The sequence below is a fragment of the Odocoileus virginianus genome, chromosome 9 (assembly GCF_023699985.2).
Source record: "Odocoileus virginianus isolate 20LAN1187 ecotype Illinois chromosome 9, Ovbor_1.2, whole genome shotgun sequence".
NCBI classification, from domain to species: domain Eukaryota; kingdom Metazoa; phylum Chordata; class Mammalia; order Artiodactyla; family Cervidae; genus Odocoileus; species Odocoileus virginianus.
In genome coordinates this window covers 70772556-70799901 of record NC_069682.1, presented here as the reverse complement: position 1 = coordinate 70799901, position 27346 = coordinate 70772556, and the positions used below count along the sequence as shown (strand labels likewise).

General features: G+C 43.5%; 1 protein-coding gene and 1 pseudogene across 18 annotated transcripts in view; one reads left to right on the top strand and one right to left on the bottom strand.

Moving 5' to 3' along the window:
- ZMYND8 (zinc finger MYND-type containing 8) overlaps positions 1-27346 on the top strand; it is a 116951-nt gene that overhangs the window by 42919 nt on the left and 46686 nt on the right. For 14 of the 18 annotated variants that reach the window (XM_070472733.1, XM_020887236.2, XM_020887229.2 and 11 more), the window contains 8 exons: positions 4748-4966; positions 7653-7766; positions 10564-10656; positions 11800-11887; positions 15038-15093; positions 16372-16449; positions 17838-17953; positions 21862-22343. In XM_070472733.1, the coding sequence (XP_070328834.1) occupies positions 4778-4966; positions 7653-7766; positions 10564-10656; positions 11800-11887; positions 15038-15093; positions 16372-16449; positions 17838-17953; positions 21862-22343 (1216 nt within the window). In that variant the 5' untranslated portion in view covers positions 4748-4777. The remainder of the gene's footprint in view (positions 1-4747; positions 4967-7652; positions 7767-10563; positions 10657-11799; positions 11888-15037; positions 15094-16371; positions 16450-17837; positions 17954-21861; positions 22344-27346) is intronic. The other 4 variants (XM_020887238.2, XM_020887235.2, XM_020887233.2 and 1 more) reach the window with 1 other exon arrangement.
- LOC110133362 (ubiquitin-conjugating enzyme E2 variant 1 pseudogene) lies at positions 15626-15932 on the bottom strand (annotated as a pseudogene).

Genomic DNA, 27346 nt, shown 5'->3' with positions numbered 1-27346 from the left:
TATTGAGCAATAATCTGCTAAGAGATTTGTGCATAATGACCTTAGGTGTGCCTTTGATGAGATATGGCAGAGAAATGACAGGGCCCCTGTTGCCTCCTCTGAGTAGGGGGCTATACATACTCATAAGGAGGGGAGCTGGGACTTATTTTGTTGGACCCATGTGTTGTCTTGGGCTTCCCTGGTGTAAAGAATTCGCTTGTGATGTGGGAGACCTGGGTTTGATCCCTGGGTTGGGAACATGCTCTGGAAGAGGGCATAGCAACTCACTCCAGTCTTCTTGCCTGGAGAATCCCTGTGGACAGAGGGGCCTGCGGTCCATGGGGTCGCAAAGAGTAGGACACGACTAAGCACAGCACACAGCACATGCATTGTCTTAAAAACAGAAGTTCCTTGTTGGGCGGGAGCAGTATATTAACAGCCAAGATAGATCAGGGGACGGTCAGTAGGACTGCTGATCACTGGAGCTCGAGGGCCTTGAAGATGCTCTGCCCTCCAGTGCCATCCTCACACTCCAGGGCTGAGCAGTTTTTCTTTATTTTATAGCCCTTGTGTATTTTTATCAAATACAGGAAAACACGGGCTGGAATGAGGACAGTTTTCCTTCCTCTCTGTTTCCTGTGTGGCCCCAGAAGGAATTTGAGTCTGTGGTCCTCCCCCCTGGGCTCCCCAGACATGTTCTCTGGTTTTTCGCAGGCCAGGTGTGGTCCAGCGCCTGTCTCTGTAAATGAAGTTTACAGGCACAAGCCGTGTCCACTTCGTGACACCTTGTTTGTAGTCACGTCTGCCCTCCTGTGACAGGAGTGCCGCAGTAGAGACCATATGACCCGCAAAGCCTCAGCTGTTCACCTCCGATCGTCATAGAACCGTTTTGTAGAGAAGGTTTGCTGGCTCCTGGTAGAGGCTGGGGTGTTCCGTGGGGTGTTCCAGAAGCCGATGAACAAGCCTGGCTATTTCTCGTTAAGCTGACCTGGGGAAGGAGCAGGGACGTAAGAACGTGTGTGCAGAGCCTTCAGTGAGCGCCAACAGCAACGCGTGTTGCAACCTGCTTGCCTGACTCTGAGAACACACCTTGTGCACGTGGGGGAGAAAAAAAAATCATAACTCATTCTACCTGAAATGATTTACCTTTCCTTTTTTAAAATCTTGCATATTTATCAGATTATTTTTATGGAGCAGAAAACACTTAAAAGCAGCAGATAAAGCCAGCATCTGACTGGCAAGGTGTTTCCCAGCCAGCTGGTTCTCATCAAGGATGAACTCTCCTAAAAAAAGGGCAGCCTGGTCTGCCCTCCTCTTGGTCGGTCCTCCCGGGAATGCCCACCCCTGGCCAGGTGGGGGTAGGGGCAGGGACATGGGGGAGGGGAACTTAACTTCTCAAGGGGCAGTACCCTGGCTTCTGTTAGGTGGAAAGGACTTGGGTTGCCTGCTCAAGAGATGATGAGCTGTCACATTCTGATTCTTCTGGTTTCATTGAGGTCTTCATGCCTCTTCCTGTTCTATTATTAACTTACTGAAAGGAAGTTGGGCCCTCAAATACGCCTTCCTGCTGTCTTGCAGAAAGCCGCAGTGCATCCTGGAGGACCCCACTCAGGTTAGAAATAGTTCTGCTTGCTTGATAGCTTCAGTTTATCTCTCTCTGGTGGTTCCTCTGTCTTCCCCTCCCCCAGCCCCTCCACTTTCACACCCTCCCCCGTAGAAATTCAAGCAACCATTTTCCTAGGCAGAGAGCAGGCCTCGGCCTGAGTGACTCTCAACTGAGGGCAGTTTTGTACCCCACCCGGGGACCTTGGGCAGTGTTTGGAGACATTTTTGGTTGTCCCAGTTTGGTGCGTGTGGGGTGGGGGTGCCTCTGAATGATGCCACAAATCCTCCAGTGCACAGGAAGAGATCCCCAGAACCAAGATTGTCTAGCCCAAGATGTCATCTGAGTTGAGAACCCTTTACTCTAGATGCCGTTATCTTTTCATGCCCCCTCTATTATGTTTCTAGTTGTCTTCCTAAATTTCAGATTTTTTTTTCCGCTCTACTTTTTGCATTAGCAGAAGTTTTTTTTTTTTTAATTTTTACTGGTGTATTGTTGACTTATAATGTGTTAGTTTCAGGCATACAGCAAAGAGAAACAGTTATGCACGTAACATATATCCAGTCTTAAAGATTGTTTTCCCATATAGTTCATTACAGAGTATTAAGTGGAGTTCCTACGCTATACAGCAGGTCCTTATTAGTAATATATTTTACATATTGTTGTTTAGTCACTCAGTCACATCCAACCCTTTAGTGACCCCGTTTACTGTAGCCCACCAGGCTCCTCTGTCCATGGATTTCCTAGGCAAGAATACTGGAGTGGGTTGCCGTTTCCTTCTCCATGGGATCTTCCTGAACCAAGAAGATCCAAACCTGAGTCTCCTGCATTGAAGGTGGATTCTTTATTGCTGAGCCTCTGGGGAAGCTCATCTGTTTTATACATAGTAATGTGTATATGTCAATCCTGATCTTCCAGTTCATCCCCCGCCCCCTTTACCCCCTGGTAATCATAAGTTTGTGTGGCAGAAGTTACTTTGAATTACAGAGAATGTTCTCTGAGCGGGTCACTGAATCATCAGAATCTCCTTTGCATCCAGCTTCATCTTCTGTGGGGCATAGGGATGAGAAAAAGTGCTAGGAGACCCAGGTGGGTGTCCTTGCTTCTGGACTCAGGGGTCAGATAAGTCGTTTAAACTTAGTTTTCTCCTCTGTCTGCTGGGACTAGCGGTGTCTCCCCTGAGTGCCTCTCTGGGTGATGGTGAGGACAGAAGGACAATGGTGTGTGTGACGGTGCGCTGAGAAACGTAACACGGAAAGAATGGCATGACAATGATATTATTCTCTGGAAACTGAGTAAGGGTACTCTGTTTAAATGTTGAACTCAAACAGGACTCAAACATTACACCACTGCCCTTATTAGTCTTAGCTCTTTTCTTAGTAGACGTGAGTTGGGAGGCTTAGAAGGATTGATTCATGAAGATCTGCTAAGCAGGCATCTCTGAGACTCTTTATCAAGGAAGATGGAAGTACCAGGCATTTGGGAGACATTAAAACCTCATAATAAAAACCAGGAGCAAGAGGGATGCCTGCAATTGTGGTCACTCTCTCCCATTATCCTGGGGGTCCTAGCTGGTAAAATAAGGAGAAAACTAAAGCGATACAAGAATATTAGACATGGGCAGACAAAACTACTGTTACTTAGAGATGATAGAAGTTTTTAATCAGTAAATTATTAGAACTGTGCATATATAAGTAGTATCAAAAATCTAATAGCACGTCTATGTACCAACAATAACTATTTAGAAACTGTAATGGTAAAATGATCCATTCACAGCAGCAACAAAAATCATGCAGTCCCTAACCAATATATGAGATCTTTATGGGGAAACCTGTAAAGTTTTACTGAAGGACAGGGATAAGCTTGTTAACAAGGAGGTTTTTTTAGAGGGAGGCACTGTGGTTGTGGCTGCCCTGTTGTCCGTAGAATCAAGGCTAAAATGGGTTGAGTAGCTTTCCCAAGGTCACATGGGAAGTTACCAGGTCATTTTGAACACTTACCCCTAGACTTTCTCATACTTCCTAAACAAGATTTCAGACTGGTCTCCAAAAGGCATTTTCTGAAGGAGTTTCTTCTGAGAGATTGTTTTCAGAGAGTGGCTTTGCTGGATTCTGTAATGTATCATTCTGTTCAGTTCAGTCGCTCAGTCGTGTCTGACTGTTTTTGACCCCGTGGACTATAGCACTCTAGGCTTCCCTGTCCATCACCAACTCCCAGAGCTTGCTCAAACTCATATCCATTGAGTTGGTAATGCCATCCAACCATCTCGTCCTGTCATCCCCTTCTCTTGCCCTCGATCTCTCCCAGCATCAGGGTCTTTTCCAGTGCATCATTAGGGAAGTATCTCTCTCGCTGTTTTAGCGTAGGGAGGGGTCTGGCTCCCATGAATTGGCACTCCCCGCTCTTTCTGCCCTTGTTTGTCTTCAGTAAGTAATGTGGCTTCTCTGCAAATACCAGGGCCTCCTGTGTTTAAGAAGCATGGTTTTAGGAAAGCCTCTTGTTGGCTATAATTCTTTGTGCGTTGGGGGTAGCCTTCAAAAAAGTGAATGATCATTTTTGGTGACTCATTTCCAAACGGATCCATTCTCCCATGGCCCACTGTTGAAAGACTCCCAGGACAAATTGCCATATTTGCTTGGCTTTTTACATTTAGGTTTCCATATGTTGGACTTTTAAGTGTATTAGCAGTATTTGTCATGGTGGCGCTGTGTTAATTGCATACGTTGTATGATTCCTTTTAATCCCAACCACAATCCCATGGAGTTAGATGTTATCAACCCCACTTTACAGATGAGAAAATTGAAGCTGGGGGGGGGGGTGGTTAAAAGACTTTCCCTGGGTCCTGCAGCTGGTTGAGCTAAATTTGAACTCAGGCATGCCTTGGTTTTAGCCACTGTGCTCTCCTGCTAGGCTGCCTGTTAACTCCCAGACACCAGCTTTTCAAGTCATGGCCTCTTCACATACAAGATTGAAAACATAAATCTTAATGTCTAATGACTTGCAAATTCTATGTTAATGTAAAGTAGAGTAACCCCAGATAGCTTTTTAATGAATGTGTGCAATGCTCTGATTTTCTTTTGTTGTTATTGTTGTATTTGTTCAAATTCCTTTTGAGAATGCACATTTGTTTTGAAACCAAACCTGTCTTTCTTGCCTACATTTCAGTCAGAACTAAGACATGGTCCGTTTTACTATATGAAGCAGCCACTCACCACAGACCCTGTTGATGTTGTACCGCAGGACGGACGAAATGATTTCTACTGCTGGGTTTGTCACCGGGAAGGCCAAGTCCTTTGCTGTGAGCTCTGTCCCCGGGTTTATCACGCTAAGTGTCTGAGACTGACATCGGAACCAGAGGGGGACTGGTTTTGTCCTGAATGTGAGGTTAGTTCCTGATGAATGAATGCATTGTCTGCCTCGTTCACTCTCCTTTGTGTTTCTTCCTTTGATATCGAATTTTTCAAATAATCCAAACACAAGGAAAAGAGAAGTTTTTTGCCTTCCCTCTGCTTGGTCCTGATCATCCCCTTTTTGGGGGACCAACACTGGCAATGGCCTTAGCACTCCAGCTCTTGGAAAGACAATCTCACTGAACATTGATTTTGATTCCTCGTGGGTTTTTGGATCGCTCTGAGATCTTCAACTTCTCTGACTCTTCTGTAATGAGCATTCCAGAAGTTACAGACTTCTACCAGTTCATATGTTTTGAAAAGATCCCAAGCTCTTTTCTTCCTTCTTGGATGTTGTTTTCTGCTGCATCATTGAATCCTCGGCAGTAGCCAAGCTGGAAGCCCAGTGTTGATTGTATGTCCCACGTGGTGGCCATCTGATGCTCTTATTCAAACCTCTCAAATGCAGAGGTCCAGGAAATCCTCTTACGATTTGGGAAAGACTTAAAGAAGGGGAAGGAGCCGTGGAGCCATGGGAAGAGGCAGTGGGTACGGAACCCGAGGCAGAAGCATGCTGGCACAGTGAAGGGAACGTGTATATTTCACTTACAGCAAAGCCTGAACACTCTTCATGAAAACAATTATGATTCCACTCTTCTGAAGTGTCTTCTAGTCTTGGGAACATCCATCTATGATGCTTTTTCCAAATGCTGAAATTAAGAATGTTATCTAGAAAACAAAAGTGAAGTGAAACAACAACAGCAGCAAACAAAAAAAAAATGTCATCTACAAAGTTATTTAATATGGAATGTTACCTGAATTCAAAAGTACATTGGTATTAGATCTCAAATGAGAATGCTTTCTAGGTAGGAAATAGAAAGTTCTCCCAGATGTTGATCATGGGGGAAAAAAGGCAAGCTTTAGGACGGTGTCTGTAATACTGCTTTTGTGTACAGTAAAGGGAAAATCTATGGGAAGAAATTAGATGTCCAAGCAATATGATGATGACTTTTTAATGGTGTTATGCCCCTAGAATTGCAAAAGATGATCCCTGATTCTCTCTGGGTCACATTAGACAGAGACATTGTTCACCAGTGGCCTCCTGTTCAGAGTCCAACCTCATTCTCCTGCATTTAATTGTGGAAACTGGAACCTTCATCTGTTTCCTTTGTCTTGACCATTCCTTCCCAATTGTTTAATAATTTCTCAGTGAAGGTAGTGGCTCAGATAGGATACTTTTTCTGTAGAGAATGGAGCTTGATGAAAGGTATCTGAAACCATAGGGATTTATTATCATGTGTAGAAAGAAGCCAGAGGCAGGGCAAGGACTGTGTTTGTTCAGAGCCAGACTCTTCACATTTTGTTGTTGAGGTGACGTGTCCCTGGCCATAAGATGTGGCTGGAGGTTTTATCATGTGTGGCTAGACAGTAGTCCTCCTGGGATTACATCCCTTTTTATCAAGCAAAAGACATGCCCTTGGGCTCCTTGGTCAGGATTGGCTCACCAATCCCCAGGCAGGAAAGGATTGAAAATGTCTGTCTGGCCCTTTTTCTGTCTCTGTTGTAGGCCCCGGCTATTGCCAGCCAGGAGGACAGGGCTGGGGCTGGGAGAGAAGAGGTCAACAGTTGAGTGAGCAACTCAGGTGTTCACCATGGATAGTTACCTGGAAACGAACTGGAGTTCAAACAGACGAGTGATCTGTGTCTAAGACTTTGAGTCCCAGATTTCTTCCAGGAGTGAATGGGTGAGGCGGTCAGCTGAGAAGACTAGCTGTTTCCAGCTCTGGTAGCCAAACAGTTAGATCCATGCATCATTTCCTCTTCCGAGCACCTCCTGTGTTGCCCTTTTTTCTTGACAACCAACCATGAAAGTTCCTTTTGGAGGATCCGGAGATCTGAAGAATGGAAACAAAATCCAGATTAGTTGGAGAAACCTTGCTTTGCTCTCCCTACACAGATGATTCAAGAGTGACATCATGCGAGTTGGCTATTTTTGTTTCTGCTGCTACCTAAGGATTCCACACCTCTGAGATCTGGTACCAGTTTATATAGCAGAATCTGGTTTCAGACATGTCTTTGATAGGAATTTCTCTTTTCTCGTTCATGGAAGTAGACATGTAAGACTGCTCCTTGGGTAGTTTGCTGGAGTGTCCTGAGTGGGTTCACGTCAGTGGTGATGGAGAATGAAGTCATACTTATTATTAGTTCACTTCCACGCATTAGACTTTTTTTGTAGGGAAGACTGTCCCTCTCCATCCATGATGTCATTGAATTAATGCCTTGTCAGTTTCCTGAAAGATAGCCCAGAACCTTTAGAGGCTCAAGGAAAGTGGTTCGTTCATTGTGTGAAGAGAGTACTCTGAAACGACCAGTGGCCTTTCATGTCCTGTTTTTGAAACCCAAGGTTATAAGAATGATGATTTTTCAGGTCCATGCCCACCTCCCCTCTTCTCAGATTATATCGCCTCTATGAGCTAACAACACTTCTTCATTTTTATCCACTGATCCAGCACCCAGGTCAAGTAGACTGGCGTCCTCATCAAGCAAAACAACTGGTCTCATTTAGATGGGGATCATTTTTTACATGTGAACTTACTGGAAAATTAGGAAGAAAGGGAAATGAATACACGAGATCGTAATAGTCTTTCCTAACTGAGTATTTGTGTGATTTTGACTTGCAGAAGATCACAGTAGCAGAATGCATCGAGACTCAGAGTAAAGCCATGACGATGCTCACCATCGAACAATTATCATACCTGCTCAAGTTCGCCATTCAGAAAATGAAACAGCCAGGGGTAAGAAGACACTTCCTCTTATTACACGTGTTAATGAGAATGGTGATTTTTGTTCTATTAACATTTTTGTTCCTTGTAGTTACCTTGGCTTTTCAGACACCTGTGCTTCTTACTCTTTGGGTCTTGTGTGCCCAGATGCGAATCCCTGTAAATTAAATTGGACAGAGGCATTCAGTGGATTCTCAAAAGTGAGCACTTTGTGTCCCCTAGGAGTTTAATCAGGAAATGACATATATTAGGAAGCTGGTGGGGATTTAAAATTCTTAGTGGTCGCGAAATGAAACCTCAGACCACACTTGATATGGGGGAGTTGTAAAAATTCCATTTCAGTGAGAGAGCTGAGTGCAACCCAGTTTATTTGTAATCAGGGTCTAATGAGGGAGCCGTCAAGTAAAACTCAACCGGTGAGATTCCTGTAAAGGGTGAGGATTTGCTTCGTTTCTTTAAGTTTGAATTGGGATTTGATGTGCAGCCTTTGTCCTTAGGAAAATCTGTGTGAAAGCAGCCTGCCGTGTTCAGCTGGCAAGCTGTGAACTTTAAAGTGGTTTCTCTCAAAGAGTCCCAGTTACATCATAGCTGTCATTTTGTAGTTTTTTGCAACAGTTGTCAGAAAGATGGCAGTAACATACCTTGTTTTTAAAAAATAATACTTTATGACAAGTTTATCAACGTTAGGACATTTTTCCTACGGAAAGTTGGGTTCTTTGGTAGAGTTCCTTAGTAGATTTACACAAAGGCACCAGATGGGCTAGTGGTGACCCTTTATGAAACTCTTCAGACTTTGCTTTCTAAGTCAAAGGAATATATGGAAATACAAAATCTGAATGCTTTTAGTAGCCAGTGTGGTTTAATTTCTTTAAAAATGTAGAAACTTTAGTTTTGAGATTGTATTCTGAAATTTGATAGCATGACGGAAAAAGTTCAGAGCACGCCCAATGGGTGTTGCTAAATTGAGAACCTGTCTCTTTCACAAAAACTCCATCAACGGAAGCAAAAGTATATAGTCTCATTAAAAATAAAACACCAAACTTTGACAAGAAGAATTGATTTATTTCGGTTTTTCAACACTGTAGAATTATAAACCAAAAAGAAAAATCAAAGAAGGTGTTAATTTCTTACCTAAATTGTTTGTTACAAAATCAGGGCAGAAAGTTGCTGATTTTATGGAAGCATCTTTTAAACTGACAAAGCCAAACTTATTCTGGATGAGAAAGAGCTTGGATAACTGCAAATGGTAATCCATTCACATGCCTTGCTTGAGCACAATTTGGTCGTTAATTAAATCTTATCTATATGTGTGTGTGTGTGTCTGTATAAACTGTATATGTGTGTTCCTGGTCATAGTTCCTTGACAAGGGAAAGCAGTGAGAGCACTGAGTCCTAACCACTGGGAATTCCCTATGTATTTCTTTTATTGATAAATAAATAGTACCCAGTGACAAACCCGGCCTAGCGTTTTGAACTGATTCAAATAGGGCTTGAAAAAGTGGACTAAGATACAAAACCTTTACACCAGGGGCCCCAACCTCCAGGCCACGGACTGGTACACCTGTCAGATCAGCAGCGGCATTAGGTTGGAAATAAAGTGTGCAAAATTTAATAGGCTTGAATCATCTCAAAACCATTACCTCACCCCAGTTCGTGGAAAAATGGCCTACAAAACTGGTCCCTGGTGCCGAAAAGGTTGGGGACCACTGCTTTACATAGTCCCTGTGTTGAAAGTAATTTGGCTCCTTAGAGGAGGAGCAAAATCTCACTAAGATTTCTACCCATGTGTAAAACATCTGTTGGCACTTCAGTTCAGTCACTCATTTGTGTCCGACTCTTTGCGACCCCATGAACCGCAGCACGCCAGGCCTCCCTGTCCATCACCAACTCCCGGAGTCCCCCCCAAACCCATGTCCATTGTGTCGGTGATGCCATCCAACCATCTGATCCTCTGTCGTCCCCTTCTCCTGTCTTCAATCTTTCCCAGCATCAGGGTCTTTTCCAATGAGTCAGCTCTTTGCATCAGGTGGCCAAAGTATTGGAGTTTCAGCTTCAACATCAGTCCTTCCAATGAATACCCAGGATCGATCTCCTTTAGGATGGACTGGTTGGATCTCCTTGCAGTCCAAGGGACTCTCAAGAGTCTTCTCCAACACCACAGTTCAAAAGCTTCAATTTTTCGGTGCTCAGCTTTCTTGATAGTCCAACTCTCACATCCATACACGACCACTGGAAAAACGATAGCCTTGACTAGACAGACCTTTGTGGACAAAGTAATATCTCTGCTTTTTAATATGCTGTCTAGGTTGGTCATAACTTTGCTTCCAAGGAGTAAGTGCTTGGAACTTGTTGGCACTTAGGGAACTTTATTTGGCATGTCATCTCTAGTTGTAGTCAAATTTCACCCCCAGTCAGTTTTAATTATGGGCATTTGCAGTGTACTACAGACAAGCCTCCTTCAGAGTTGAGGTCTAAAGTAACTGATAGCCCATTGTTCTTGTCAATCTTAATTGAAGAGGCCTGGACCTGTTATTTGAGTATACACTGAAAACTGAACAGATGACAAAATTGGAACACAGCTGGGTCCATGATTATTGATAAGCAGGCAGAATTAGAGGGTAAACCACTTTGGAGCTTTTCAAGGGTCTGTTTTGTAGAAAGTTTTAGAACTGTATTTTCTGGAAAGATGTCTCCATTGTTGAAGTAGTTTGTAGGTGTTAATGCTTGCGGTCTTCCGTAGCAGTGACGGGTTTGTGTGTTTTTTTTTTTTTGGGTTTGTGTTTTTGTGTATGCATCCTTTCTTTTACAGACAGATGCATTTCAGAAGCCTGTCCCGTTGGAGCAACATCCTGACTATGCAGAATACATCTTCCACCCCATGGACCTTTGTACGTTGGAAAAGGTGGGCTTCCATCAAAGAGCCCACAGCTGTCGAGATGACTCAAGACTTCCCTTACTTCCCACGCCCTGTCTCAAGTTAAATGGCTCCTCTGTGTCTCCCCTGTGCCACTTTTATTTGGATGGAAGAACGCTCATTCCCCTAACTTCTTTGTAACATTTTCCCAGGGATTACAGTGGGTGTTGAAACCCGCTGCTTAGCGCCAAATACTATTTCTGCTGGTGATTCTAGCCTTTTATCCGAGAAAGTTACAGCTTCTAAGCATTAGTGATTTGATTGATTTGGGGTTTACTCTTCTCTTTCTTTTGGAGGTGTTTAATGAGAGCAGCAGGAAGGAAGTAGAGAAAATTAAGTATCTGAGAAATCTTCATGTTAGCAGTAAACATGTGGCTTCTTAGAGCTTGACTTATTTCACGAGAAGGGTATTTCTGTAGTGCCTAACCCTAGTTTTCAAAGGTTCAAACTGAAATTCCATGCTGAAAATTACACTGGTAGCATTTTAGACTACATCTAAAATGTCTGTCATCTTGGTGCTGATTTTCAAATTTTTGGCACCAAAATATTCTTAAAAGCATGAATGAGGAGAAAACATTATATTGTGTGTATTGATGGACCCTCTCTCCCAGCCTCCAAACAGTAAATTCAGCCTGCTTTGGAAAACTCTCACACCCTTATGGTGTTAAAAAAAAAAAAGACATTGCAAAAAGACGAGGTTGGAATCCTAATTTCATAAATTAGTAGCTTTGGAACTTTGGATTAGTTCTTTAACATTACTGTATCTCAGTTTCCCTGTCTGTAAAATGGGGGTAAAAATGGCTTCATTGAGTTTTCAGCTGTGAGGCTTATGGGAGACTGTACAATTAATAATAAATGTGTAAATATATAAAATACTCTGGTTCATTGGAGGAAGCTGCCTGATAAACGACAGTGCTATAAGATGAGAAAATTCAGGTTAGTGTGATGAATTCATTGAATGCATTTTTATAGAGTTATAGATCTCAACTGTAATAGCATCTTGGGAAATGAGTAAAAGCATTAATTAATTTGGCAAATGACTGCTAGGAAAATTATGTGGGGACGCAGGTGTTACGGGCTGTGGCTTATAGAGACTCACTGGTGATTATTTTCTGTGGCTTTTCTCCCCAGAATGCTAAAAAGAAAATGTATGGCTGCACAGAAGCTTTCTTGGCTGATGCAAAATGGATTTTGCACAACTGCATCATTTATAATGGGGGTGAGTGTCTTAGATGACTCTTAGAAAAGAGAGTATGCTGTGTGTTGCCTGTTCTTCTGCCTTTCATAAAAAAAAAAAAAAAAAAAAATCAGGATCTTTTTTCATGCATCAGAACCCAGAGCTGAAGAAACTTACATGTAGATTGCTAATATGTGTGAATAGGGGGCGGTGACTACATGCATTTTAGGGTAGGAGTGGATATCCACTGTTGCTTGTGATTATATGATGCTTTTACCTGTCCTCTTAATTTTTAAAAAACACTTAATTATTTATCTTTGGTTGCTCTGGGTCTTTGCTGCTGCGTGTGGGCTTTCTCTAGTTCTGGCGAGTGGGGGCTGCTCTTCGCTGTTGTGGATGGGGTTCTCATCTCCGTGGCTTCTCCTGTTGCTGAGAACAGGCTCTAAGCGCTCAGGCTTTAGTTGTGGTGCATGGGCTTAGGAGGTCCATGGCATGTGGCATCTGGGATTGAACCCTTGTTCCCTGCATGGGCACACAGTCTTAACCATTATATATCATCAGGGAAGGCCTCCCTTTCCTTTTTAATGGAGGAATAATTATATAAAACAGAAAGCACAGATTTTACAGATATATTCCATGAATCTGACAAACGTGTTCCACCTCCGTAACTCCAACCGCAAATAAGACCCTGAAACATTTCTGTCACCCTATTATATCCCAGTTACCTCTCTTTACTAAATCCCCACTCCTCAAAAGGAACTACTGTTCTGTTTTCTATAACTGAGAACTAATTCTCCATATTCTATAATTTCATATCAATGGAGTCTTTACTGTGTTGACAGTGTAATATTTTTGGGATTCTCTTCTGTTGTATGCATTATTGCTTTGTTTCTTCTTACTGTGGAGTGGTATCAATATTCTGTCAATATACAATTTATCCATTCCCTTTGCTGATATTGATGGATATTTGTATGGCTATTATGAATAAAGCCCCCTATGAACATTCTTATAGAAGTCTTTGTGTGGACATAGGCTGTCATTTCTCTTGGATGAATACCCAAGAGTGGTATTGCTAGATCATTGAGTAGGTTTGTATTTAAATTATAAGAAATTTTATCAAACTATTTCATCAGTTGGTTGTATTATTTTACACTCCTTCTAGCAGTGTGTATGAGAGTTTTTGTTGTGCCACATCATTGCCAACATTTGATATTGTCTCTTTAACTTTAGCTGTTCTTGAAGGCATGAAGTATTATGCAATGGCTGTTTTATCTGTCTCTAGTGACTAGGTATTGAGTATCTTTTGTGCTTATTAGTCATTTATCCATCTTTTGTTGGTAAAACATCAGTTTAGATCTTTTGTTCATTTCAAACATGGAATTGTTTTTTATTATTGAGTTTTAGGACTTCTTTTGATTCTGGATAAAGTTTTGTCATGTTTTTGTGGATTAAGCCTTCTGGACAGATTGGGGGAGACTTCCCATTAAAAATCTCTTCCATGCACACCTTTCCCATTACCCTACCTTCTCCCATAATCCTCTCTGTCTGCCTTCTTGCCGTAGTTCTTTAAGCATGTCCTGCCCCATCCTGCTCCTCTAGTCCCCTGCTGAAACACTCCTCTGTCTTTGCCTTGATGATTTTTCCTTGTCCTTCAGTCTCAGCCTTTCAGTCCTGAGTTTTCCTTTGTGACCTAGACCATATTAATACTTCTGTTAAGGGCTGTCTGTACCTGTCCTTCAGTGTGACGGTATGTATCACACTTTCCTGATGGTGCTTTTTAAATTTTGAGTTGCTCACCAGGGTGTAGGCTCTTTAAGGGCAATCTTGTTTCCCATACATGCTTGGGCCTAGCGTAGACTGTTGTTAGCTGATGTTTGAAGAAAGAAATATGAGTGGATGACTATCTGCTTGAAGTACATATTTTGCATTACTAACGTGTTTGCAGGGCTGGGGATGCAGGGATGGGAGAAAGATATGTATCTAGGCATTGGAAATTTGTGTCAAGGTTATAAACTCAAATGCAGAGGAAGGCCAGTAAGATCATATAAACAAGTAAATGAAGCCAGGTAGCAGAAAAACAGTAGAATAAGCAAGGATGACCAGTGGGGGGAACTGGAGACTGTAGACAAACTCCTGCCCACTCTGGAGAGGTCGCCACTGGACACTCCAGTGGTTTATTGGATACAGAGTTTTCTGATCTTCTGAGTTTTCAGACATGTCAGAAATCTAGGTATTTGTGTGTATGAACTCTTTTGCCCTCAAATTTACAATTTCTAGAAACATACTGTTAATACAACATGGCTTTTTGACCTTCTTGTTCTCTGGTTTAGTGCAAAGGTGAGGGATTAAGAGTTGGACCTGGAGCCATAACCTCAGTTCATTAGCTCAGTGATCTCATATATGTGATGACTCCTGAACCTCGGTTTACTCTTAGGTGAAATTAGACCATTCATGCTTGCTTCCTAATAAGGCTTTTTTAAGGAGTTGAGTTCATTGCACCAGGCACACTGGAGTTAGTCAATTAAATGTTTTCTTTTCCCCGGACTCTTCTTCTTGGGTCAGGGTCTGGGCCAGTGGGCAGAAGAAGGCGCCTTTGCTTATGCGTTTTATTTATTTACGGCTCTGCCGGGTCTTTGTTGCTGCGAGGGCTTTGCTCTGTTTGCAGAGAGCAGGGGCTGCTCTCTGGTTGGACGCGTGGGCTTCTCATTGTGGTGACTTCTTTTGTTGCAGAGCGTGGGCTCTGAGGTGCTTGGGCTCAGTAGCTGTGGTGTGTGGGCTTAGTTACTCGTGTTATTTTCCTGGACCAGGGATCAAACCTGCGTCCCCTGCATTGGCATGCGGACTCTGTCACTGGACTACTGGGGAAGTCCAGAAGGCTCCTTTCCACTCCTGTGGGCCTTGAGACTATAAAAGCATCTTTCAAATATTAATTTGTGAACTGTTGGGAAACCACTACACATTGTCACCTTTCAGGGAGTATCTCAGCACCAAAGGTTGGTTCCTGGGAAAAGTCATCTAAACTGATGTTAGAAGCCAGACATGTCTGGTTTTTAACCTTTAAAGGGTTACTCCCAAGGGAAAGCAAGTGAAAAGGTTGTTAATAGAGGTATAAGTCCTAAGGCTCTATAGGTATAAATCCTAAGGTGTTTCTGTGTTTCCATTTGAATTAACCCTATTGTCTTATTCCCTTAGGAAATCACAAATTGACGCAAATTGCAAAAGTAGTCATCAAAATCTGTGAGCATGAGGTATGTGTTTCCCACTGTCCCTTTTAAGTGTATCTGGAATGATGGGTTGGGTGATTGATGTTCCCATTGGTGGAATTGTCTGAGGGTAGTTGTGGAGATTTGAGAATTTGTTGATGCACAGACAGCGTCTTTTGTCTTCGAGGAAAGTAAAAGCAACAGAGGGGACCCTTGTATGCGATGAAATAACACCCTTACCTTATCTGTGATCTAAGAGAGAGGATTTTTTCCAGCTTTGACTGGTGGTCAGGCACTGCATGTAGCATAGCATTTATGATTTCTTTGCCCCACAGTCTCACACTGTGGCATTTCCTCGGGTCCCTTTTAGTCTTCTTCTTCTTTTGTAATAGCACAACTTATATATTTCAAATGGACAAAAAAAATTAGTATCATTTACAGTATCTTAAGATAAACTGCCTTTGAGTGGGAGCTTTCTTTCTAGTACTTTGAGGTCTACAAGATGTATCTGGAAAATTTATTACTGTGGAAAATGAAGACTGGTTAAATCAAATGGGGGGCAGGGGAAGGCCTGTGGTTTTTCTTTTTGATTAATTGCTGTAACACTGTCCTTCAGGTGGCTGAGGGAGTTTCATATTTTCTTTAGACATCATTAGGCACCGAAGCTCTTGCAGGACAACTTTGATGCTGTACGAATTCTGCCATTTTGCTAGCACTGCTACGGCTCTTGGGTCCACCACTCCATTAGAACTATTAGCTCCATTCATGTTAATTTTTGTTACAAATCTTACAAAGGCGGGTGCTTCTGGGTATTTAGGTCCACATTTTATTTTAAGGCTGTATATTTGGTTTTCATAATTGTCTGAGCCCGTGGTGGCTGCCATCTTGCGTCACTGTTGCTCAAAGGCCGACCCCTTCTTCCCTTTCAGTCTTCTTGTGGCAGGTGTTTGCATTTGACGTTATTTGCAGGAAAGGTCCTGAATTTCTCCAAGAATGGCCCAGGTGTCCTGGAAAAATACCCCCTAGTTTTGATGGTGTGGATGAAATGAACCTCCTGGGCTGGGCTCGGGCTGTTCCATGTATGTGGGGAATGGACCAAATTAGGAAGCTGGGAGACACGGTTCAGAAAGAGATGAGGATGGCTTGGGCTAGGTGAACACATCAAGGTTGGTGAGAAATAGTCCAATTAATGTCCAGGGTGTTCCCCACCATGGCACTTAGTTTAGCTAACCTTACCTGCCAGTATCGTCATGTATTTCTTGAGGACTTGCAGATATAAGGCCCCTGGGAGTGACTTTTTTTTAACACCTTTTTGCTTTACAGATGAATGAAATTGAAGTTTGTCCAGAGTGTTATCTAGCTGCCTGCCAAAAACGAGATAACTGGTTTTGTGAGCCTTGTGTAAGTTGGGTTTCCTTTTCTTTCTTTGTTTACTGAACTCTCTGCCTTGGATGACCCAGAACAGCTTTCTCCAGGTGGCTTACTGGATGGAACTTTGGATGATATTTTTAGATAATTTTCTTGCTGATACAGTTATAGTCAGAAAGGGAGTAATCCAGGTGGGATAAACCTCTTTGGCTAAAAGTTCAAAGCATCATGATTGACGGGCTCTGTTAGTCCTTGAAAACAGCAGGATGCAGAATAAAAGAAAAACCCATCAGAAGAAAGACGCACCAATAGACACACACTATCATGCAGATAGTGACCAGTAGTGGTAAATGAGTATGTTACTTACAAATCACCTGTGTCTATTTTAAGAGGTTTGGAAATCCCTTCCAGGATTAACTCCATGATCTCACCAAACCATGGTGCTTCTTTTTTTTTTCCCTTTAAGATTTGATCAATGATTTAATCAACACTGACATAGTCAGAGCTCAGGAAAGAACAGGAAGGTACAGGGTTGTCTGGATTTCCCTTTTTAAAAAAAAATCTGTTTTAATTGGAAGATAATTGCTTTACATTGTTGTGTTAGTCTCTGCCATACCCCAGTGTGAGTCAGTCACAGGTATACATGTGTCTCCTCGTTCTTGAACCTCTCTCCCACCTCCCACCTCCCACCTCATCCTGCCCTGTAGGTTGTCACAGAACACCAGGTTGAGCTCCCTGTGTTATATGGCATCTTCCCACTAGCTGTCTATTTTACATACGAAACCATGGTTCTTGAGGATGGGTTGGGGGTAGGGAGAGAACGTCACCCTTGTTGCCACCAGGGATCTACATTTTCCAAACTGGTGCTTTGCAGAGAGAGCGGGGAGTATGGGCGTGGGGGTGGAGGGGATTGGGCAGCAAGACTTGTCCTTAGAGTTGAGAATCAAAACATAGTTGATAGCTTTTCTGCCTTTGGAGATGAATATCTGAATAGTTAACGCTTTGAATAGCACTTGATGAGGAATAAAGGTACTTAGTGCTGCCTGTTATTCTGTGTTGGATATCATGTGCATTTAACCCTCCAACTTAATGGAGAGTGTAGGTATTACTGTCCCCGTGTTGCCCAGAAAGGGTCAATCTCTTGCTCACTGCCCTCCAAGCAATAGCGGCATAGCCAGGATTCAAGTCTGGTTTTGTCAGCACTCACTTCTTCTCGGTTTCCCCATTTGACCCCTCTCCCAGCCTTGCCCAGGCTTACTGGCTACGCATCTGGGGACTGCTTCTTGGGGAGACGGACCCTGCTTGAAACTATCCTCTTTCACTTCATGTCCTGTCTCACCGCTCCCTCACCTACCGAGCTTTATATATGGGTCTTGGTGTTGAATACGTACAAACTCGGGATTTTGTTTTTCTTTTCCTAGAGCAATCCACATCCTTTGGTTTGGGCAAAACTGAAGGGGTTTCCATTCTGGCCTGCGAAAGCTCTGAGGGATAAAGATGGGCAGGTGGATGCCCGTTTCTTTGGACAACACGACAGGTGGGAGTTAAACACGGACTTCAAACGCGTAGCTCTGAGTGAGCCTTTGATCCTGCCAATGAATGTGAGAAGGGGCGGGGGGCACGACTATTATTTGATCATAGTGATACCCACTAATGATCTTGTACTTTAAAAATACTGGCCTGGGCTGTGTTAAGCCTGATTGTGTACCGGCTTCCGTTTTTTCAGGTAGGTTGGAAAGGATCTTGCTTTTGTGATTTTGTGGATACAGCCGGCATGGGCATAGGTTCCACAGCTATTTTAAGCTCTGCTGTTCTTTTTTGGGGTTTTTTTTTCCCCCTGCAGTAAATTAAATCACTGCACAAATTGCTTTTCAAAATAATGCTTTCAGGGATCAGAAGCATTTCCCCAGATTGCTGGTAAATGTATCTCCCATCATTGTGTGGGGTAGTCCCCTCCTGTTCCTTTTTCTATGGAGCTAAAATGGGAAATTATAAGGGGTTGCTGTTTTGACAGGTAGGAGCCCTCCCTTCTACCCTTCCTGCCTTCCCCCTCCCCCCTTCAGCGATGTGAATTATTCTAGCTAGATGTGAATTATTCTAGCTAATAGCGGCTCTCTGCAGAGCGCAGCCCCCCGCCTGCTTTAGAACAACAGGTAGACGGAGATGAGCGGCGGTTAATATCTCCGGTTCTCTTTTAGCAAGTTATGTTGTGATTAAATGAGGCAAACCCCCCCCCCCCCCCCCCCCCCAGAGCCGTAGCACGCAGGCTGGGAAAGTGTTTGTGTGTGTGTATATTTAAAAGACATATTTTGAAAATTATACCCACCCACAGAACATACAGAAAATACAGTTTATCATTTGAAACAACAGCAGAATCTGAAATAATTGCTCCTTGTGAAAGTTTGCTTGTCATCTTGGAAGGAAAAAAATGAATTTCAAAGTAATCTGCAAAGTCACTTACCAGGAATCTTAGCAGTCCATTGATAGGAGACAAGATGGATATTAGCGGAGATGGTTCTGGGTTTGATGGCAAGTATTATATTTTGATTTTGATCATTTTTTTGGGGAAGCTTTCTGAAATTCCTTCATTCATTCATTCATTCATTCAAAGAAACATGTTTTCAGTGTGTGCCGTGTGCCGGGCCAAGTGAATGCTACTGTGGCAGCTGACATTGTTTTAAGTGCTTTTTTTATAAAAGCTGCTTTTATCCCCATTTCATTGATAGGAAAACCAAGGCCCAGAACTAGGAAGTAGTTCGGCTCTGTGACTGTGTTGCCTCTCAAGACATAGCCTCCCAGAGACTTCTTGTCACTAAGCAAATAGGATATGCCTTTCAGTATTTCCTGGGTCTTCTTTAAGAAAAAGGAACCCTTTTCTGAAATCACTTGTAAAATAACTTCATGGAACTTAAGGCACCAATTCCAGACAAAAGTGGGAGAAGGTGCAATCCCAGTGACTGTGGCTGGTCAGCTCCTGGGGGTGCAGGGGACCGGTCAGGTGTGTCTCCCCAGCATCCCTCCAGGTAGGGGCTCATCCTGCACCTCACTGACAGAGCGGAGGCTGGCCCAGAGAAGGGGCGTCAGCTGTCGGGGCCGCCTGGAGCTCCCCGCTGCTCCTTAGAGCCCCGTTTTGGTCCTAACTCCTGCCCACTCGGCTGAAAGCTCTGGAGGCCCCAAAGACACTGGCCCTGGGGGCATCTGGCTCCTGCCCAGCCCTCATTCTGCCTGGCTGCACCTTTGGTTCCTCAGGCCTCTGCAGAATGACAGCAGTGAGTGGGAACAGATGAGAAATGGGTGGTTTCCAGCACTCTGACGGTGCAGGTGGGTATTTTGAGGGGTTCCGTGTTCATAGGCATCGTGACCTATCATCACCAAGAGCTGTGAGCTGTGGGCCACCAGCCTGTGCCCTGGACTCTGCCCCATGGCCAGGCTTTGTTTCTCCCTGCTGATTTTCTTTTAATAAATAGGAATGAGATGCTGTTAACATTTGGGTAAAAGAGAAGATAAAAAGGTTGTATTTTCTACTTTAAAATTTTGGAAGACTTGGTGTTGGGTCCTAATTCCTGAGACAGTTTGATAGCACCTGAGTAGGGGGTCCTTGCATTAAACTGGGTGTGAGTTTTCCACCTGCTCTCCCCACTAAGTCCACACTGCTCCCCATGGCTTTGTACCTGGCTTGAGTTTATGGTCTATGAAATCCCTGAGGTCTCCTTGGAAACACTCATTCCTACCAGATTCCCATCTACACGCTGGGTTGAAGCTAGGGGCGTCAGGTATCACAAAGGCATACCCAAGATGCGCTTATATCCACTCTTGCCTTCCCCAGAGCATGGTGGTTTTGTTTCCATCTCCTGCCTGCCCTCACTTGGGTGGCTGATTCCAGAAAAGCAGCTCACGTTCTAGTGGATTTCTGCAGAGCACACTAGGATGTGAAGGTTGACGGTAGGAAGACAGAACTAGCTTGAAACGAGTTGAAGGGCCCATACCCCAAGGCTAATAGGCTCTTTTCCCATTTTTTCCCTGTGAATTATCTCACATTCAGAACTATGCACCCCTTTTGGGGTTGTGGTTTTCTAACCTTTCCTTGCAGTCCCATGTAGAATCGCAGTTTTAAAAGAGAAAAGAAACCTCTTTGTGTCTGAGTGCATAACAGTGAGATTTGGGGAATAATTACCTTCTCGGAGGTGTGGTCTAGGATCCAGACTGTTTTCTTACTCTCTACCAACCCAGAGGCAAGGGGGATTTATTATTTTTTTAATGGATTAAACTGACTAAGCTATTGAGCCTTTTAATGTAGCTGAGTGTCTTGTTCACATTCAGTCCTTGTCATAGAACATGCCTGTTAAGTGGATTGTTAACTAACCATTCAAACCAAGTCATTTTTTAAAAATGGAATATGTATTTAAGAATCTTGACAAATCCACAAGGATATATGGTTTGCATTAAGAAAGAACAAACAAACACCATTCTGGAAACAACCTAAATGACCATCAAGAGATGAATGGATAAAGAAAATATGGTCTCTACATAGAGTAGAATACTGTTCTGCCTTAAGAAAGATGAAGCATCATGGCTGTACCAGAAGGACTTTCGGCAAAGTGGAATAAGCCAGTTCCACAAATACTGCATGATTCCATTTGTAGGAGGTATCTGAGATAGTCAGGTTCATAGAATCAGAGTAGAATGGTGGTTGCCAGGGGCTGGGGACAGGGGAAAAAGGGAGACTACTGATTAACAGATACAAAGTTTCAATGAAAAAACTGTGAATAAGCTTTAGAGAGCTGCCATACCAGCATATGCCTACAGCTGGCTGTTGATGAAAAAATGTTGCCTGCTCTATCAGTAAGCAAAGGACGTTACTGCCATCAGGCCAGTACAATTGGGCACCCAGGTGCCAAGCACTCAGTCACTGCAGCCTCCCTCTAGCCACCCCATCCTGAGGGGACTCAGGCTGAGAAAGCCCCAGATCGCTAAGGTGCATGTCAGAGGAAAGATTTCAGTGAACCTAGACTCTTGCATCTTCCCAGACTGAGAAAAATGCTGAATTCCGTAACACGAGCTGTCTGGTTTTCTTTAATAGGAATCTTTTGAAGTTTTGGCTACCTGGTCTTTGTTGCAAAAAAAGAGACTCCTGTATATCCTGACTCCTCCCTTGCCTCTTTGAAGCAGTCTCTCAGCATGATCTGAGAGGCTGCGTCCTGGACTAAGGTCCTCAGTTTTGTCCGCCAAATAAAACATAATTCTCAATTTTTAGACTGTGCTGTTTTTCCGTTGACATAGCAGTAATGTATGATACACTTGTTAAGAGGGTTACATTTGTTAAGAGGGCAGATCTCAACTTAAGTGTTCTTGCACAATCAAATTTGTTAGGAAAAAAAAAAAACTTTAAGAATGTTGGAAACGACCAAGGCTGACTTAAACTCCCTTTCTCTTTTGTGCTCCCAGGGCCTGGGTTCCAATAAATAATTGCTACCTCATGTCTAAAGAAATTCCTTTTTCTGTGAAAAAGACTAAAAGCATCTTCAACAGTGCAATGCAAGAGATGGAGGTTTACGTGGAGAACATCCGCCGAAAGTTCGGGGTTTTTAATTACTCTCCATTCAGGACACCCTACACGCCCAACAGCCAGTACCAAATGCTGCTCGACCCCTCCAACCCTGGCGCTGGTGCCGCCAAGATGGACAAGCAGGAGAAGGTGAAGCTCAGCTTTGACATGACGGCGTCGCCCAAGATTCTGATGAGCAAGCCCATGCTGAGCGGGGGCGCGGGCCGCAGGATCTCCTTGTCCGACATGCCGCGCTCCCCCATGAGCACGAACTCCTCCGTGCACACAGGCTCCGACGTGGAGCAGGATGCCGAGAAGAAGGCCACATCCAGCCACTTCAGCGCCAGTGAGGAGTCCATGGACTTCCTGGACAAGAGCACAGGTCAGCCCAGGGGGGAGAGGGCGCAGGGGGTCCCTGGGACACAGGGCTTCTCATCGGGGCGTCACCTGGCTGGCCCCGCCTACCTGGTGAGCATCATAGAGTTGCGGGGGCGGGTCTCGATCCCAGTGGAGCCGATTTTAAATTTTAAGCGAGTAAACCCGTTGGGATTCTTGCTGTCGTTGTTCAGTCGTTACGTCGTGTCTTCCTCTTTGCGACCCCATGGGCTGCAGCTTGGTCCCACACATGAGAAAAGCGTTCCCCAAAGGCCAGCTGGAGGTCATTCCTAGAAGTGGGCAGAAGTGGCCAGAAATCCTTCAGAGTTCTGTTCAAATGCCTCCGAGATGAATCACAACTTCCTGCAATGCTTTTTTTCTTTCTCAAGAATTTTATTTTAATGGAAACAGTATTTTTTATCAAAACCAGATACTCGCATGACTGAAGGCTCAATACTAGAGAAACACGTAAGGGAAACAAGAATATTCTCTCCGCAGAGAGCGCAGAGCACTCCCACTTCTTGAATGGTCCCAGTCCCCTCCTCCCCGCCGCCAGTGTAACAGTCTTGTTGCATCTTGCAGCCTAGCTGCTATAGTGGAGGTGGAGGGGGAGGATGCTGGTCTTGGGTCAGGTCCCAGCCCTGCCATTCACTAGCTCTGTGGCTTTAGGCAAGGTGCCTGACCCTCGCATGCCTTGGTTTCCTCTCCTGTAACACAGCCATAATGATAGGCCCTGCCTCAGTGTTTCTTGTGAGGATTAATGAACCGATATACATAAGGGGTTTAGAATAGTACCTAAAATAATAAGTACTACAAAAATGTTGGCTGCTCTATTATTTATTCTGGTAGTCACTTATCCCATGCCGGTACGGATCCAGAGAGATGTTGCAAAGGAGGGGTGCTGGCTGACTGTAACAAAAGCAAGGATGACTTAAATTGAATTCTTTTCCATCCAGACATAATTCAGTTGCATATTAAAACCTATGAGAGGGCTTCCCAGGTGATCCAGTGGCTGGGACTCTGAGCTCCCAATGCAGGGGACCCAGGTTTGATCCCTGGTCAGGGAACTAGATCCTACATGCCTCAACTAAGACCTGGTGCAGCTAAATAAATAAATACTAAAAAAAAAATCCTGTGAGAACTTTATGGTTTCCACAAGGAAATGGGTTTACTGTCATTTTTCTTGAAAAGTGGCCTTTACTGTTTCTTCTTTCTTATTCTGTCTTTGAGAGGCATAGGTAAAAAAAAATAAAGCTCTACATGAAACGTGATGATGAACTCAGGCAGCCCTCAGGCTCTGGGCTGAGGAGACTGTTGTGAACCTCAGGGCACATGCCCCATTCTCAATGGTTTTAGCCCCTGGTTGCCGCCCAGAAATGTGAACTTAGGGTTTTCATGTCTTAACATTCTTATAGAGAAATGGGGACTCTGCCTTTTAATGTAGACTCTCCAGTTATGAAAGTTCAGCTCAAAATGTCTTAAGATATTTCCCAGAATGAATAAAGCACATCCACAGGTTGGACCACCACTATTTAAACTTCTGCCCAGAGCATTACCCTTGGATAGCCTTTCCAATCACCCCCTCTCCCTCCCTCCCTCCCTTCCTCTTTCCTTTCTTTCCTTCACATAGAACTTTTTAGGGAACAGGCATCAGGAATTTCCTGGTGGTTCAGTGGTTCAGACTCCAAGGTCTCATTGCTGGAGCCTGGGTTCGATTGCTGGTTGGGGAACTAAGATTCCCCAAGCTGGATGGCACCCCCCCCCCCCAAAAAAAAAAAAAAAAAAAAGAGGAGCAGGCATCAGTTAAGAGAACATCAGTGTCCCCAGAAGATAAAATGACGAAGCCTCAGTCAGTGGTGAACTCAGAAGTTTTCTACTTGTTTTGGTTCACGCGGTGGCTTCTTTCTGGGTGGCGGCTTATTTTCAAATACTGCTTGTAGCTGCTCTGAATGGCTCTAGGTGGAGCAGAGTTAATCACCAACAGCTTTTGATTCTTCAGAGTAAAGGTTGCAGTCTCTTCTTCAGTTCTGATCCAGCCATGTGGTTGACGGACTCAAGGTTGAGTTTAAGAGCTTTGTTCTGGGATGACATAACTTCTGTTGACATAGCTTCAGAAAAAGCTTGCCCTTTGCCCCCTTGTTTCTGACCAGAGTCCTTAAAGGCTTACTTTTATTCCATGACATGATTTCATTTAAGCCGGTAACAACATATGGTGTATAATCACACAAGCTCCTCAGCCTGAGTTCCTATTGAGAAAGTGTTTTAATGGGCAGCAATCCCATGAATTACTGTTGCCTGAACTTCAATCACCGTGATTTTTTTTTTTTTTTTGCTATAGTGTACGTACCACCTGTTTTATTACATTCTTAAATATTAGATCCACAATTTAGCTTCATGTGAAGCTAAATAAAATACACAAGCTCATGTGTTTAAATTGCTTGCTGTTTTTTTTTTTTTTTTTTTGCTAATATACATGAAATTAGCACATAGCTTGTAAAACATGTTGGTCCATGAACCACTGTGGATGTTTCTACACCATATTTCAGGAAACACAGTTTCAGAGGAATATGAGGGACATATATAATGGGTTTAATTAAGCTTCTCTCTTCCCTTAAGAGGGGCAGAGGTTGAAATGATGCCAGAATTCCTGTCAAAGTTCCTCATTATTTGAGTGACTTTTGAGGTGGTGAGTTAGCAGATGCCCCATTTCAGTAGAATTTAAAATCTGTTTCCCAAAACATAATCTGCTTGCTAGTATGTGTCTGGGTTATTTTGCTGATCATTAGTTAGGCAGCCAATGGGTAGTGTAGGAAGAGAAGGTATTTATTAAAAATCTTTTTAGTCTTTGAAACTGTCCCCTTTCTGGAGCCAGGTGGTAAATATTTTAGGCTTTGTCTCTTGTCACAACTATGCAATTATTCAACACCTTGTTTGTGTTACTAAGACAGCCATAGGCAGTAAGTATGTGACTCTGACACTGAAATTAGAATTCCATATGACTGTTATGTTTTCAGGAGCTGTGAATCCTTTTTTTCTCCCCTAAACCACTTAAAAGTGGTAAATACCCTTCTTGGCTTCCCAAGTGACTCGGCGGTAATCAATCTGCCTTCGGTGCAGGAGATGCCGGTTCAGTTCCTGGGTCGGGCAGATCCCCTGGAGAAGGAAATGGCAACCCATTCCAATATTCTTACCTGGGAAATCCCACGGACAGAGGAGCCTGGTGGGCTACAGTCCATGGGGTCAAAAAAAGAGTTGGACACGACTTAGTGACGAAACAAGAACTGCACCCTTCTTAGCTTGCAGGCAACATGGGTTGGTTTGCCAATATGTGGTACAAACTAAGAGAAACTCTGAGTCACTCTCCTCCTTTTACAGAAGGCAAATTGAGGTCTCTCAGAAGAATGGGGGAGTTCCGCAAACAGATTCTGAGACTGGCTTTCTTTGCTCTGCCCGCACTGCCCTCTGCTGTTGGCAGTTATAATAGCATTTAGTGGAAGGAAACGGGATATTTATTGAAATGCCCCCACAATCATTGAGAATATAAGTGAGGCAAGACTGTTTTTTTTTTTTTTTTTGCAAGACTGTTTTATCTAAGATTGTATTAAAATAGTAGCTTGTCATAGGATTGCAAAACCTTTTTAGTTTCAGCAGGGAAAAATTTGTAGCCTGCAGCATAAAAGTACACATTGAAATAAATCATTAGATAAAAATTTCATGAGAGTTTAGAAACCCTCCTTTTGTTTAGGGCATTGAGGAGCTCAGAATCATGTGCCTGTAATCCTCAGGGCTGGTTTTAGTCTTCGAGGAGCACTTCGGTAAGCCAAAAGCTGTTCACTCCTGGAATCTTGTCATGTTAAGGGTCAGAGTAGTTTATATACTCCATGTTTTGTCTGCTTCCTCTATCTAGACCTCCTGGCCAGAATTGATGCCTTGCCAGTATTTTGTTTGTAGGATCCTGTTGCATTTTATGTGCATATTGCAATTATGCATGTAAAATTACAATTAATATGTATTCCGGTAAGAATCCTGGGGCCTGGCTTTCACCAGCCTCTGGGCTAATGGTGGGCCTTTGGTCTTGCAGCTCCACATGGGTTACTCCAGGGAGAAAGGAAGATGGTTTCATATACACTTTGCCCTGTGAAATCAATACGTATTTGTCATAAAGCAATGGTTAGTTACAAAAGCTAAAGTCAGGGGTAATCCCACCTTCTACAGTCAGCCCTTAGAGATTGTTTCCTGAACTTTTTCTTTTTTGGCTGCACCACACAGCTTGTTGGATCCTAGTTCCTCGACCAGGGATCGAGCTTTGGCAGTGAATGCGAGGAGTCCTAAGTACTGGACTTCCAGGGAATTCCCCATCCTGAGCTTTTTTTCTATGTTGGTTGACACATCATATGCCAAGTTGAAAACAAGTTGGCATCAGATGCCAAGTTGAAAACAAGTACTTCGGGGGATCATGCAGATACAGAAATAAGCAAGGATTGGAAGTGATAGGGACTGAATTGAAGCAGAAATCTGCTTGTCTTCACGATCACTTAACCACTCATGGGTGCTTGTGTCTGTAACGCTTCTCAAAGCAGCACTGACTGTTCCTATATGGGTGTGCTGAGTTAGAGACCTGTGCTTTTTTAGTCACTGGTGGCCCTCTCCCCTTGCTGGTTCTAGTCAAGTGGGAAGGTCGGCTCAGTGTTGCCACATTCCTGGTTGTTTAAGAGAAATCCCAAATATTTTTTAAAAAGCAGACTACCCCAGCTTTTACACATTATCTCCAATTTTAAAAAATAGCTCAAAGGGGCTTCCCTGGTAGTCTAGTGATTTAAGGCTCTGCTATCCCAATACAGGGGGCATGGTTCAATCATTGTTGGGATACTAAGATCGCACATACTAAGATTGCACATGCTGTGGGATCTTACAAACCAAGACAAATGGGAAAAACTATAGGCTGCATCAAGTGCATCTGTGAACTATTTGCTTCGTGGACCACCTCTTGCGTGTAGACCTATTTAACTT